The sequence below is a fragment of the Haliotis asinina genome, chromosome 6, assembly GCF_037392515.1.
Source record: "Haliotis asinina isolate JCU_RB_2024 chromosome 6, JCU_Hal_asi_v2, whole genome shotgun sequence".
In the NCBI taxonomy this organism is placed as follows: Eukaryota; Metazoa; Mollusca; class Gastropoda; order Lepetellida; family Haliotidae; genus Haliotis; species Haliotis asinina.
This window is the reverse complement of record NC_090285.1, coordinates 8,154,778-8,170,462: the sequence shown is the minus strand read 5'-3', so window position 1 is coordinate 8,170,462 and position 15,685 is coordinate 8,154,778. Positions and strand designations below refer to the sequence as shown.

The 15,685-nt window shown below is 40.0% G+C and overlaps 3 protein-coding genes across 3 annotated transcripts; 1 reads left to right on the top strand and 2 right to left on the bottom strand.

The window, feature by feature from the left end:
* Positions 1 to 373: 373 nt before the first annotated feature.
* LOC137286231 (oligodendrocyte transcription factor 2-like) lies at positions 374 to 1,054 on the bottom strand. The gene has a single exon (XM_067817959.1). The coding sequence runs from the start codon at positions 1,052 to 1,054 to the stop codon at positions 374 to 376; it is 681 nt and encodes a 226-aa protein (XP_067674060.1).
* A 9,732-nt stretch (positions 1,055 to 10,786) lies between these two features.
* On the bottom strand, positions 10,787 to 11,449 carry LOC137286807 (LIM/homeobox protein Awh-like). The gene has a single exon (XM_067818810.1). The coding sequence runs from the start codon at positions 11,447 to 11,449 to the stop codon at positions 10,787 to 10,789; it is 663 nt and encodes a 220-aa protein (XP_067674911.1).
* A 1,994-nt stretch (positions 11,450 to 13,443) lies between these two features.
* On the top strand, positions 13,444 to 14,106 carry LOC137286806 (LIM/homeobox protein Awh-like). The gene has a single exon (XM_067818809.1). It carries the CDS (start codon positions 13,444 to 13,446, stop codon positions 14,104 to 14,106), a length of 663 nt encoding a protein of 220 aa, XP_067674910.1.
* The last annotated feature ends 1,579 nt before the right edge of the window (positions 14,107 to 15,685 follow it).

Here is a 15,685-nt window from a genome sequence, read left to right as displayed (position 1 = left end):
CAGATTTAACAAAAATACTGTTTATTCAGCACAGTATCAAATAACAATAACATTTAACAACCAGGCACAAAATACATACCAATATATACATTCACAAATGGCAGACTATCATGGAACACATTTCCTCTTTCACGTCATGAAGAGGTGGTCGATCAGGACACTAGTTTGAAACTTGTACTGTTTATCACTTTGTAGTGTTCATTACGTGACGGAACGTCGACGTCTACGACGACAGTGGCTCATCGAACAGCACAACGTACTTGAGAGGTGCATCATGCACGGTCCGTAAACAACGTCCTTGGGTGTTGTTAACGGTATCGCTTTACGACCTTTCAGTCTGATTGAAATATAGTCTAATGAACGTGCTCCAATCTCACGACTTCCAACCCTCCTTGGTCTGACGATGGGGCTGTGGATGAGGATGAGGCTTCACTTGACACTCGGGACACGCACAAGGGAATCCAGGGGCCCCCGGGGCCTGGAAGGCGGCTGTAGGCAGAGTAAGGTGTGGGTGGTGGTAGGGTGATGGTAACACGTGCCGGGCTGGGTCCACCGTGGGGGTAAAGTGAGGAGGAATCCCGATGGTTGCGGTACTTCTCTGCATAGACAGGTCTTGAACGAGTTTTCTCATCTCTTCCAGTGAACGCGTCAACATCACGATGTAGTTCCTTGCGAGCAACAACGTCGACATCTTCGACAACTTTTTCACCGTGGGACCGTGCGAATAAGGCATTACCTGTCGGAGACTGTCTAAAGCGGAGTTAAGGTCGTGCATCCGCTCACGTTCCCTGCTGTTGATACGGAGTCGGATTTCCTCAGGAACACGTGACTTGGAAGTGTTTACGTTATTCGACGTTCTTGACGTCAAATTTTCCGCCCTCGTTTCCAGCATCTCCAAAGTGATATTCTGATCGTACACCGATCTGTCAGTCTTTTCCGTTTTCATATCTGTTTCATCAAACCCCACGTCTATGGAGTCAGAGATATCACTGGATCTATCTTCACTGGATTCGAACCTGTCAACCGACTGAGCAACAACCTTAGCAGAAGACATGCTCAAGATGTGTTCTGTGGGATCTCTAGCAGTGTTCTGAGGGGGAAACAGTCTGAGACTGCTCTTATCTCCTCATACGAAGCCTCCTAATGACCGGAACAATAGTATCCCGTGATGCACCTCTCGATTCTGACTTCTTCACGGTCTCTTGATCTGATGCGCCAACGCGCCTTTTAAAACTCGTATCATAATACCTGTCAATCGCAGATAATTGCTTCTCCCCGAGGCTGCAAACAAACCTGCACAATAGGCGCTCCCCGGTGCCTTCTGGGAGGCAACATGATCCAAGAACACCTCCCCCGTGAGAACAGCGATACTTCTCCCGCGGAATAACTAGACAATATTGATAAAGTCTGTACATATCACATCGAAAATTGGCATTAATTATAACCAATATTCATAGTCAGGCAAATTTGAGCCTGGGTGGCCTAGCGTCAAAAATGTCCCGCGTCAGATCTAAATATCAATCAGGAGGCGGTTAATATCGAATTATTTGTATCGGAACAAGAGAGAAAAATAACGACTAGCTTCAGACCAAGCCACAAATGAACTTAAGAAATTCATACCACAAAACTGACTGACAACTTGGGAACAGAACGATTAACAGCACGGCTTGGGAAGCTTGGCAGGATTTGAAGAGCAACTCCCGAGGCAATCAATTTCATTACTTTCCGGGATAGTGTCATTTTACACTTTTTATAGACTCAAATATCAATATTGTCTTTTTTAGATAAAAAGTTTTGAGTGACAGATGTTTGATATATGAACTGATGAATTTGCGATAAATATGAATCGTCATTACTTTATTTTCTATGCATACTCATTTCAAAACCATACCGAAAGTGGTCAAAATGGCAAACTAAATGAAAACATATATTTTTGGTACGTTATCTTTTAAAAATAGGGCTATGGAATTAAACTGTCATGGATATGACATACGTCTCCTTTAGTCAGCACTTCTGATATTTCTGGAATAGTGCAACCAGTACTCTCGGGCAACCATACGCGCATGCTTTGATGGGACTGTTTTTCATTTTCTGAACTCAGCGATGGAAACAGGAAAAGTACTTTAAAAATACAAGGAATCGAACATAATGAGACTAAACACACCTATTTATAAAATCACAGTCTGAACTAGCGATCATGCAGACAGAAGAAGTTTAATTCACTTTATGCCGAAAGTGATGGAGGTACGGGTTTAATTGCATTGTAATATGAAACATTCCACAAAGTATTTGAAGAAATACGGCGAGTTCTTTTGTATTGTTTTGCAACGCTTGACTGAAATGAGGGACAATGTACAATTGTTTCGATAACAATTCCAGTGTATTGTAATGGCGATGTTTTGGTGTGGAGTGAGTGAGTATAGTTTTACGCCTCTTTTAACAATATTCCAGCAATATCACGATGGGGACATCAGAAATGGGCTTCACTCATTGTACTCATGTGGGAGATCAAACCCGGGTCTTTGGTGTGACGAGAGGACGCTTTAACCACTGTGCTACCCCACCGTCCTCATAATATGTGGAGCTAGAATAACTCAACATTTACTATGAAGATTTAAATTCATGAATTAGTCATACACCTAGACGTGTATAACAACAATTTAGCTCAACAGACTAAAACAATAAATATTTCCATACAAGCAAGTGATTAAAAATACAATTTTTACATCGTTTAATTTCCATAAGGGAACCGTATGTCGGTGACTTCTTTTGAGTTTTAAATTCAAATATCTGTGTTGTTAGCGATAGAACGGGGTGAGGTACAATAATGTTCAAAATGGGTTTTACACATGAAAGTTTAAAGCAAGGTTTTGACAAAAAGCAGGAATAAATCAGAAGCGGTCTTCATCATCACCTTAGCTCACCTGGCAAAAAAAAATAGTAACTGCTTGCTAAACACTCTGTGTCACCGAAGACAAGGAGACTTCCATCAGGTTAACGCATTAGATTTAATCAAAAGCGTAAAGTCGCAATGCATTCTAATTTACGTCTACAAATACCGATGACATGCCTCTATTCAGCATTATATATTGGCTAATTAGTTTCATGTTTACAACATTCAACAACGGTCTACGAAGTAGCCAGCGGTGCTATCTGTACCATCAAATCGGTTTCAAGAACATAGCTGTAAGCATCAAGATTCGGGACGGTGTGGACAGATGGTAGTGCACCCCCAGGCTCTTTGTCAGACATCACTGATCTACATCTCTTTTATGTTATATGTCCGAGTGTGATTAGTTGATTGTTTAAAAGAAAGATGAAATAAAGTATAGGTTAAATATTTTAGCAACTTCTATTATCAGTTGACGCAAGTGGTTAGAAATGTAATTAAATTTTGGGTTTTTTAATTATTGGTGTTTTTGTTGTTTTCGTTGTCTCTTGTTTTACCAATCAGTTTCACATTTCACTGTCTTTCTGCTGTGAAATTAGAGAAATATTTATTCCGAAGTGCAAAAAATTAAACAAAATAGCAAAGCTGACGAACTGTCACGTAAAACGCAGTGTGACGCGTCCCACTGAAACACTCGCCGGACTTAAAAATGCTCTATGACTGATATCATAAATAGCTTAGCTTAGCTGAAATAGTAGTTTTACTTGCAGTAATTCAGCCGCCAATAGGATGATGTCTTAATTCACTAACACATAGACACAAAAAGTGCAATAATTCGCTTCATATCAACTCACCTCACCCTGCACCTCACCCTAAGCGGTCAATTCATTGATAGATACTGTATCTGCAAAAACATCTAAACTCAACATTAAATTGACATTCCGTATGAGTTTGAAGAACACATGGGATTTTCTTGATTTCATCTTCTTTTTATTCTTTGAATACAGCGTTCCATGGCTTGTTCTGGCCCAGACATCAGTAACTACAGTCCGTTTGGATCAAAAGCGGACCAATGAGTTGCAACCTAACGCGAAAACTGATGAACTTCGAATACCCAATGAAACGCTGATCATAATCAGCACATCATACCGACTCTGTGAGGTTTTTGCAGATTCTTCTTCCTAAAAGTAAGAAAAAGTTGTTTAGCAAACTAATATTACTGTTTGTTACGAGGGGGGAGTGCAGAGAAAGGGACAGCCAGGTGTTCGAGAAGCACTTTCAATGATAACAGTACTGGCTCCACCCTTTCTCGCACATTTGGCAGTCCCTTTGTCTGCACTCCTCCCTCCTCCAAATAGTGAGTTGATTTGAGTTGGGCCAGATAGTGAACCTAGTCAATATGTTAACGATAGATTGTTAAACAACTTTTTTTTACTTTTAGGGCATAAATTCTGAAGACAAAAACACAGACCTTGCATGATGTTTTATTATGATTCATTGAATATTTCATGTTTATTAGTTTTCGAGTTTTTGTGCAAAAAGGACTACATGTAACATTTTTACCTGATGATGGCGTCAGAAACGTTATATTCAAGGAATAACAAGAACATGAAACCCAGAACATTCTTTATGTTCATCAAATAGCATCATCTAAAATGCCAGTCAAGCATCTAGTGTGAGTTTGGTTTATTCCATTACCGAACAGTCCTTGGCTTGCAAATGTTACTGATCGTCCATGGTGACTGAACAGCCAAGCAATCGGTCGTGTTTTCTCATTATTAAACATAGACCATTTTGGATCACTTGTTTGATCATGAAATAACAATGTTTTCCACAAGGTTGGTTTTGTCTTGAAAATTTCATAAGCGCTACACGCACATTCCAAGTAATGATTTAATTAATCTTAAAGACGTCAGTAATTATAAATATATGTTCGAAACATATTTATGTTCTCAACATACCAGTCAAAGATGTTAAATTTGCAAAGCATTTCGTGCAATTTGAAAAAAACCCAAAGATCTGTACGGGTTTTGTTTTTTTTTGTCGTTTCGTGCATTACCAAACATAACCAGGAACATTTGATAAATGACTGTAACCAATTATTTTCGATGATTGGTTGTAATTCATCAATTATGAGATTCCCAACACTAGTGAGTGTAAGGAGTAAGGTGTGTTTCCTAGTGATGATTTAGACCTTGTTGCTGGCTTTAGAGGAAAGGCAGTAGGTCAAAAACACTTCTTTGATTCCCGTATAAAATGTATCACCATAAAGCAACGATATCTCATTTGTTTCATTTTATCAACCATCAAAATGGATTTTCTATTGCACCAAGGTTTATCTGATGATAATAATAAATAACTCCGAAATAACAAACCCACAATTACCATTTTGCGTAAAGAGATTGAAGTCACACAGAGCAATGCACAAGTCAGTATGTTTAGGTTGACAATGATTAACTGGAAAGAAAAATAGCATTCAATATATTTCTTGAAATACGCATTCTTGTGTGGATGAGTATGTGTTCTCATATCGGGAAACAAAAACAAAGGAACGTTTATTCGAGATATACTATGAGAGAAGGAAATATCGAATCTTGATATCTCGCGGACTCGAATCCCAAAAACAAAACGAAATCTCTTGACTTATATATAAATCTGTTTGATCAATTTCTTGACTCAGTTATCATCTATCCCGCTAGTGAGCAGTCGTATATTCCGTATAGTCATACTTTTTTGTTTTGTTTCAATTTCTTTGGGTTTTTGGGGTTTTTTTCTCTTTTTTTCTTCTTTTTGTTTTTTTTTTTTTTTTTTTTTTTTTGGGGGGGGGGTTTGGGGGGGGGGGGGTTTGTTTGTTTTTTTGGGGGGGTATATTGTTGTTGTTTTGTTTTTTTTGTTTGTTGTTTTTTTTGGGGGATGGGGGTATTTTTGGTTTTGTTTTTTATAGGGTTTTTGGGGGGTGTATGTGTCGTTGCCGTTGTTGTTTTGTGTTGTTTTGTTGTTGTTGTAGTTGTAATCAGTCTGTAAGCATTAACTCGTAGAATCTGTATCTTAACGTCGCACTTACGATATAAAGTTCGTATCCATAACATTTGTCAGCATTGCAGTTTTTGTTTGTTATTTTTAGCCGTATTGGTGTGTACGTTCAGATTACTAGGGTAGTTTACTTCAAACTCAGGATCCTCGTCCCCATCATTATCACCACCATATGTATTTCCCGGCAGGCGTTCATTAAATATTGCTGACTATTGCCTGTCTGTAAGCATTTAGTTTCGGGGACTTGATGCGTGGCGTAAAATTGTTCTTAACAGTTTATCCGTCACTTGGTTTATCCATTTTAGACATTAATGAAACGCCACTGGGAAAAAGGGTTCATTTGGAAGAAAATTACTTTACAAATGAATCAGAACAGAACATTCCATAGGTCAGGTAATTACTGTGACCTTCTGAAAGGTAGGTTAAGTACGACACACATTCGTTCCTTAATACCGGTAGATTTACCTTAATTACTTGTTGACAAATGATAGGTTCTGTTGCAGTGGTTTCCTGTTTAGTTCCGAGGGAATTAAGTCAATTGTTAAGTTACGGCATGGTGGAGTACCTGTATTAACCCCATCCCCCGGTGGTGCTACGGGTCAAACATATCCAGGACATACGGCGCGCGCACGTCAACAGATCCACGCCAGGCATAGTAATTACCTGCTCGCGAGATTGGCCAGTTTACATCTGTTTGTCTGCCTCGGTAGGAGACCCGCAACATGTCATCAAAATGATTCTCGTAATTATAGTGCATGTTTAATCGATACCTCTAGTAACGAGTTTCACTTTCACGGGTATTAGTTATTTGACGCCTCAACTGCCTCGGAACCACTTAACCTTGACTTCTGCCCTTGGGTCACGAGTCAGGGCCATGGTCACGGTGGTTCTCACACCCTTGGATCAGAACTCAATTTACTCTGTAATGAGGTGGCGATGGTATCGCGCCTCAACCAACTGGTCACCGAATGTTTACTTAGATTAATATCTTACATCCACATGTTCACGGTCTTTCTTACAGAGTATCTACCGATGGACAGACTGAGAGGACGTTTGTGACTTAAGACAGGTAATTTGCGGCGGTCATTACAGAAGATGAGGAGAATGGGTCGTTGTTGACGTTGACGTAAGCGTTCTTGACACGGCTTGTGTCAACCGTCTTCCCTTCTGGGAACAGAGACAACCAGCCCGGCCCAGGCTACAGACATACACACAAAAGATGGCCGCGCCTCTGATATAAGTCGACCGAACGTATGTCACACATGGCGTAAAGATTAGCAGTCGTCAAAAGCTATCGTCTGCGCTGTCAGTAGTTATCGTCTGCTTGCACGTGTTCTGCAGACGATATGGCGGGAGAGTTCATGTTCACCGCGGGGTGTTATTGATAAATCTTGGCACTTGACGCTTAATCCGATTTATAAAACCGTTCCCCTTTTACTCATCTTCGTAAAACGCGAAGTGAACTGAGTGACATGTGGAAGAATACGTTTCATTAGCTTCAGTTACTAATGTTCCACTCTTTGAATTATGCAATTTAAATAATTCACTCGCCACTGACAAGGTCTAAGAACAAATATTCGTCGGCATTATCTGAATAACATTTGTTGTAAACAATTACTCACTATATGATGCACCATCACGCATGCGCGAAGCATCAACACATTTTTCAGAATTTGTATTTGTAACATACAGCATGTGTTTGAAAAAGGTGTCTTTGCAAATCTATCAAGATATTTGGTGTGTTTACAGGGTCGAAGCGTTGATTCCAGACAGGTGACATTGTAACCAGGTCTGTGTCAATTCCAGGTACATTAAAAGCGAGATCAACGAGTTTGTTTTCTAAGAAATGAACAATGTTCATATTTGCAACAAATCCCAATTTATTGATTTTCGAAAATGACTGTGTAAAGAATACTCGCCAACTGTCATGTTTTAAGCGAAGATAAATCAACTGTATGAATCAAATTACATTTTAATCAATGAGATTGATTCAGAATAACATCTGAGTGTCACTACAATTACTGGACATATTGTGGCTATCTTAAGACATACTCAGTTCCAAAGGAAACTCAAATCACGTCAAACTGAAACAGTGTAGAGTAAAAACCAGCCGAAAAACAGTTCATGATAAAAAAAATTAAAAAATAATGAAAAGGAGCCATGAGACTTTCTTCATATACTGAAACTGCGGAAATCTATCCCTGTCACATATTCAAGACTTGCAAATGCTTGCTTGGATACATTTTGTTTCAGGGTCTGCATGACAGATTATGAGACAGTGATGAATAAACAGACTGATCTTTGGTTATGAAAACAAAACAACGTCAGTCCTCAGAATGATCTTTATTTAAAACTAGGCGTGTTTCGTGATAATGTTTATAAGACTCGCCGGGTTTCGAAAATGTGGTAACGTCACTTAGTGACATTTCAATATGGAGTATGGCTTCCATAAGGAGCCACATCAGTATGACCAGAACCCACAGCTGACAAGAATTGATTTATGAGCATCCAACACACACCAGTTCGCCTGAGTTTTTGTTTCCTTTCATGGAGCTTATAAGGTTTGTAACAGATGCGTTTCTTTCGGAAATTAGTTTAAAATACAAACTCAAACTACGTAATAAAATTAACCTTGGGTATGATTACTTTATTGAATTTTGTCCTCGCATTGTGAGCTGACGATCATATATACAGATAGCGTACTCTCAGACACGCAGAGACGCGCGCACATACTCACTCTCTTTCACACATCCATGAACTCACACAGGGAATCAACTCACAAACTGTGAACATACACACTGAACACACGCTCAAGTCCCGTGAAAATTTAAATCAACCGAAAACATGCCTTATAAATTTGTTAATATGTACAAGCACGTTGTCTTAATTCAAAAGATCAGTTTATCAAGTCAGAAATAACTTATGAGTATATGTGACTATCCATTCTTTTCATCCTTCAAAGCCATCCCCTCACTGCCTAACAATTACTGGATCCGCTACAAGTAGCGGTAGGAGACATATTGACGCTTAAATTCATTACTGAAGTTTACTTAGAAAACGATAAATGAGTGTGACATGAGTGAAAAAATCTAAAGCAAGAGGTTAGCACCTGATGGGTCCCGGATGATGTGTTTTTATGATGTCTCTGTGTATACAAGTCAAATGGAAAAAATGCCCTGACTTGCACATTCAAAACATGGCAATATGGCTGAGAAGTAAGCTTCAGATATATAATTGATGATGTTTTCGGGACTGTTTTATACCAGTTCAGAAGGCCAAAATACAAAACTAAATTGTAGTAGGGGTGTCTTCAACATTCCACTGTCCCCTTCCTCTCAGAATACCCCAACAGCTCAACAGTTTACAGTTCACTGCTTGTGGGGTACGATCGGGCATTCTCTTTCAACGACGCTTTCAAAGACAGTCATACGACTTTCGCTGTAATATTTCTGTGTAAGGTTGCTAAGGTTGCAAGGACAGGTAACGCTTTCCAGAGGTTGGTGATTTTTCAAAATGTTAAGCATCCTTGACCAACAAAACGATAGTCTGGACTACCGTTTGACTGAGTACTCACTGGCTTCACTCTCCCTGATGCGAGGCCTTTTGCCTGGTCGATCTATATAAATAGCATCACTTCAAATCCATCACGTGTGTCCTCACATGACAGTTAAATACTACTGCACGGAAACCCCTGGTTTACTATACTATCATTCCCCATCATACGAAACCAAGCTGGGGTTTGAACTGGTGTTTCACCTTTGCAAATTGCTTTCTCCATTTACTTATTGTATTTGTTTTAGTTCACAACGATGTATGTATAAAACGAGGCATGCATTTCACTTATCCACGCTTGTTTTACACATGAAAATTTTATATGCCCCACGAGACATGAAATTTTAAGAAACATTTAAAATTATTTCGATTATTTTCACTACTGTCAGCCAAAATATTCATACATACCATACAAGTATCTATATACCTGCATGTATAAGGCCTTGTCACGGTAAACATACCGTAAGAGTGGTACATATATGGTACGATACATATTTTTGTACCATTGTGGTTGCGTTATATAAGGATGCAGTGACTTCACTTGATTTGTGTGAACCCCACTCTCGGTAATATTCCAACAATTAAATTATCGGCTCTGGATCAGACAATCCAGTGATTGACCATATCAATCTATATAATTGAGATACGATGACAAGCATCAGCAGTGTAGGTGAACCTGACCACCCGATACCAATTGTCACCACCAGTACCGGGTGGTCAGGCTTGATGTGTTGGTTGACAATTGACTTCCTATCCCATTTGCGTAGGTCGATGCTCATGCTGTTGCTCACTGGATTGTCTGGTCCATGCACAGCTATTAACAGACCGCCACCATATGGTGAATATTGATGGGTGGGGTGTAAATCTGAACTCGCTAACTCATTAGTCACCTCTTAGAACAAGCAAGGTTTCCTGAAGACCAATTCTAACCTGGATCTTCAAACCTCCCTGGAGGATGTACAGCATGGACACACAGGACTTTAACAGAGCGACCATCGTGAGCAGTGTCAGACAAATGAAGACAGTTGATGATTCATGTTGAATTTATTTACAAGTTGATGTATACGTAGCTACATAAACTGCGAATACACGTATGCATGAAGATTCACAAATAATGTCTCATTTTATTTCTCTACACCACTACGAAGCTCAGCACTGAAACGGCGACTAAAGAACTGGTTAGCACATGCACAAAGATTTGGGGATTATCTTTCCCCTTCAAGTAGACACAACGATATAGAAACGTGTGCAAATATTTAGACAGACTAAATTTGCATTACATTAGCACTTAAATACCAACAGAAAGTTCGTTCATTTCATGGATCGTTTGAGTTTTGCTCTGGCATTCTGGAACCATACTTGAGCCACTCGTCTGGGAAGACCCGCTTCTTCTGCAATCCTCCCGAGGTCACTTCCAGTAGGGTTGGTGTCAAGGTCGAAGTACTTCTGTAAAACAACTATCTGGTCCTCGTTGAAGGCTGTTCGGAATCGTTTGGATTTTGGACGGCAGTTGACGTTCTCGTCGTCGGGGTTGAGGACGTGGACGCGACAAAGGACTTGTCCGTCGTATATGGCGAAATCTTCCCCTGTGGACAATTGTCTTTGGCACATGTTGCACGAGAAACAGGCAAGGTGGTATACGTACTCACCAGCCGATCTGACCCAATCTCCAGACTCGATAGGACGTAAACAGGATCTACACTTTGTCTGGTAAACATGGACGAAGTCCCTGTGACAGAATATATTTCCGTCCTTGACGAAGCAAGTAGAATGGCCACCAAGTGTCACCTGGCACACACAGCAACGCAGACAGTGCTCGTGCCACACGTGATCTCCAGCACGCAGATAGTACTGGTCAGTAATGACGTCATAGCACGTGAAACACATGGGGTCAGCCATATTGAAACTGAGAGCAATGAAATCTGCTGACTCTTCCAAGTCGGAGCACAGGAGATCATATGACGTGTCCGACATTGTGGAGAAGTACCAGAGAAGATAGAGAAGGCTGAAGAAAACGTGAGAAGTGATGCAGAAATCTATGATTCCAAATCTGGCGCATAGCACTAAATATATGCACTGGTGACAGTTCCGAGTGAACACGTATGCCATGTTGAGGAATGGAGGCCGTTACGACACGCTGTGACGTCAACAGCACGTGTCACAGCAGTGGGTTGGTGATTGATTACTAATCACGTGTTTTCTATAATGATTAACTGATCACATGATCGCTTGATTAACCAGCTTCAAATTCCCAGACCGAGAAGATTCAGCCATCCGCATCAGAAAATATTTAGGAATATCGTTTCTGTGAAATAGTCATCCGAATATAAACTTTTGATCTGATAAGCCATATCCCTTATTCGGTTTAACAAGGATGAAGTTCTATTTCATACTAAAATACATCAAACATTGAGACTTACACTATGTGAGTCTGACACACTAACATTAATACGATGCATATTCTCCTCAAAAGAACACCCGCTTCTTGCATATTAGAGAAGGTTTTTTTTATTATTCTCTGCATTACAAATTAACTACAGTAATATGAAAGATCTGCCTTTTCGGCCGCTTCTTATAACTAATATATCGCCAAAACACATCATTTTCATTAAGAATGACAAACGACCAGATAATCATTTTCTACACATCCACAGTATCGTGATCGGACAAAATGCTCTAGTGTTTCTGTGCTACAAATATTGTATACGATGAGAACTATGAATTTCATTTAGATTCCCTAATATGTTTTTTACGATTTAAAGACAGTGAAATCGAAAACGTACCTGACAGCACTATATCTATATACAGCATTTAAATGGTATAATGAAGTCACACAGTAACGCAACTTGTCATAATGCAGGTAATCTAATCCCAAGAAGTGATTGTGTTGTGCCAAGACCAAGAAAAAATATAGCGCAATGACCTATGCTTATTTTGCATGCATAAAACCTAACAGAGATTTTCTTCATAAATTTTCCCCATACTGGTATTTTGAAAACTTAGCGGGGGTGGATTAGTCTAGTGCCTAAAACGTTCGACCATCACGTTAAAGACTCGGGTTTGATTTAATATATGGATAGTGTGAGTGAAGACCGTTTCCGGTGTCCGTCTCTGTGATGTTGCTTGAATATTGCTAAAAGTAGCGTAAATCTGAACTCAGCCACTTACTTCAATAAACTGTGAATATTCAACGGCACTAACATGTTTTTATTCATATGTTTAACAGTTTTTTCTTGCCAAATTTGAAAATGTTTATCATTTCGTCTTTGAGTAAATTGTTTAATGAATTCCGAATATATTCCAAATTCTTGATTATGCCAAATATTTTCAATTTTAATAGAAAATTGTAGGTGTTTTATTTCAGTCACCCAGTTTTTATGTCTATTCATATTATGAAAAGGATCATACCATTTCACCATTTGTGAGCGATATGTTTGTATGTGTAATAACTTCATTCAATACCGAATTACTTTACAGTGTGTATATATAAAGGAAACCTGCCACATTCTCCATAGCTCATGATAACTGGGGTGTTTTAACACCAAAAACTTTTACAGGCATACAAATGTATCATTTCTCATTTGCCAAATGTATTTAATCCCTAAATGTATTTAATCTATTCATGCGCTACATAAAAGAGTAGGATATATTTTTACCCCAAACACATCATATTTTAACGTTCGGTGCAATTACCGCACTGAGTTGACCCCGTGCGAGGGACCTAATGATTGGATGTCATTATTGCTACTATGAGATGTGTTCACACGACTGATTGATTAATCTTTGGTTGACCATCAACTGATCACGCCGATCGGTGACCATTGTCACAACAGTCGCTGTCATGACACTCTCGTTCACTCTGAGGTGCCAACTTCAATCTATAAATGGCGTATGTCTGCTTCGAGTCGTATGTTTCTCCTCTTAAATATCTAGGTACAGTCTTATAATCCACCATCGCTTCTTCCAAAATGTCGGACATGTCATATGACTATCTTTCCTCTGACTTGGAGGAGTCGACAGATTTTATAGCTCTCAGTTTCAATATGGCTGACCCCACGTGTTTCACGTGCTGTGACGTCATCACAGACCAGTACTATCTACGTGCTGGAGATCACGTGTGGCACGAGCATTGTCTGCGTTGCTGTGTTTGTCAGGTGACACTTGGTGGACATTCCACTTGTTTCGTCAAGGACGGAAACATCTTCTGCCAGAGAGACTTCACCCAAGTTTATAAGACCAATTGTAGTTCCTGTTTAAGACCCATTGAGTCTGGAGATTGGGTGAGATCGGCCGGTGAGAACGTGTACCACCTTGCATGTTTCTCGTGCAACACGTGCCAAAGACAATTGTCCACAGGAGAAGACTTTGCCATCCACGACGGCCGAGTACTTTGTCGAGTCCACGTCCTCAATCCCGATGACGAGAACGTCAACTGTAAACGAAAATCCAAACGATTCCGAACAGCCTTCAACGAGGACCAGATAGCTGTTTTACAGAAGTATTTCGACCTTGACACCAACCCTACTGGAAGTGACCTAGGGAGGATTGCAGAGGAGGCGGGTCTTCCCAGACGAGTGGCTCAAGTGTGGTTCCAGAATGCCAGAGCTAAACTTAAGAGATCCATGCAATGAACTTTCGTGTGCGCCTGTCAGCTAGTGCTCTTTAAATGTACTGTGATAGATCCGTGTATCTGCATAGAAGTGAACCAGGTGTATTTAATCAATGCTCTATACCTACAAATAAATGACATGAAATGAATCACTATATGTCTGTCTGCTTGACTAAGTGAGTGAGTATGGTTTTACGCCATCTTTAGCAATATTCCGGCAATATCACACTGGAGGACACCAATAAGGGCTTCACATATTATACCCATGTGGGGAATCGAACCCGGGTCTTAAGCTTGACGAGCGGACGGTTTAATCACTAGGCTACTACTTTAATCACACCTCCAATGCCTGCATGACCTTGGAGTGATCACAGAGAAGGGGGGTCTCCCTGAGACATTGGCCAAAGTTTGGTTTTAACGAAACCAAACGAGTTCATTTAACAAGCGAAACTGGGACGCGTTCCCGTCTTGTGAACATACTGGTTCCGTCCCGGCGTCTACGGACGAATCATCTGTCAACTGGTGCTTTCTGGTTCACCTTTATATTGCAGATGGTCTTTAAATCACCACGGAAAATAGTACTCTTTATGTTGGATACATAAACAAAGGAACGCATAGGTGTGTTGTTTTATTTCAAAACGAACGTTTTACCATTTGTATGGTAATATAGACAAGATATGCATCAATATTTGTAACTGGTACACCTTGTGCACATTTGACATCCATAAACAGCACTAATGGTGAAAATGTTGACTTTAATTCATGTTGTCGAAAAACGAGGACAGCATCGCCACAACGCAACATGTGCGTTTTTTGCATCTGCATGTTGAGCATGGAGATCATGCACTAAGCGGCTATAAACTGACAATGAGCTTTTGGAAACTGGCATTCGTTAAGAAGACTTTGGACGAATTTTCAACAAGCCACGTCTTGATGCTCCCCCCAGAAATATCGCCATTGGAAGGCTGCAGGCTGGAGAGACACAGTCCTCTGTTGCTGGACGTCGGAAGGTTAGAGCACCATTTCAGGCTTGTTACAAGGGATTTTCTGACGGCTAGCAACGTCTCGTTCCCCGGATCTCAACCCTATAGAACACATATGGGACGAATTAGATCGACGTCTCCGTCAACCTCAACCCCAAAGCTGCAAGCACTAGCTGCATGTCTGCAGGAGGAGTGACAGAGGATCCCCCTGATATATATCTAACGACTCATCCAATTGATGACTCGGCGTGTGAGGGCTGTCATTCGTGCACGTGGTGGCCTTAACAGATACTGACATTCCATTTAAGGCTGACGAATAATGTAATGGCCTAAACTCATGTTCTTGATGTCATTGTGCAGACATTGAACTCACCTAAGCCAGTGTACAAATTCATTTTTGAAAGATCAGTTCTGACTATGTTATTTATGATTGAATACACAACATTTTGCATAAAAAATGGGTTATGCGTTTTTATTTTTGATAGTATATTTATAGGGATATCCCTGGTATCTGTTAAAGTGACTGAAGTGTTGATATTACCACTCTTATGAAGCAAGTGACAATTCACCGTAAATAAAAAAAGGAACATACATAGAAGCATGTTTTTTTTTGTTCAT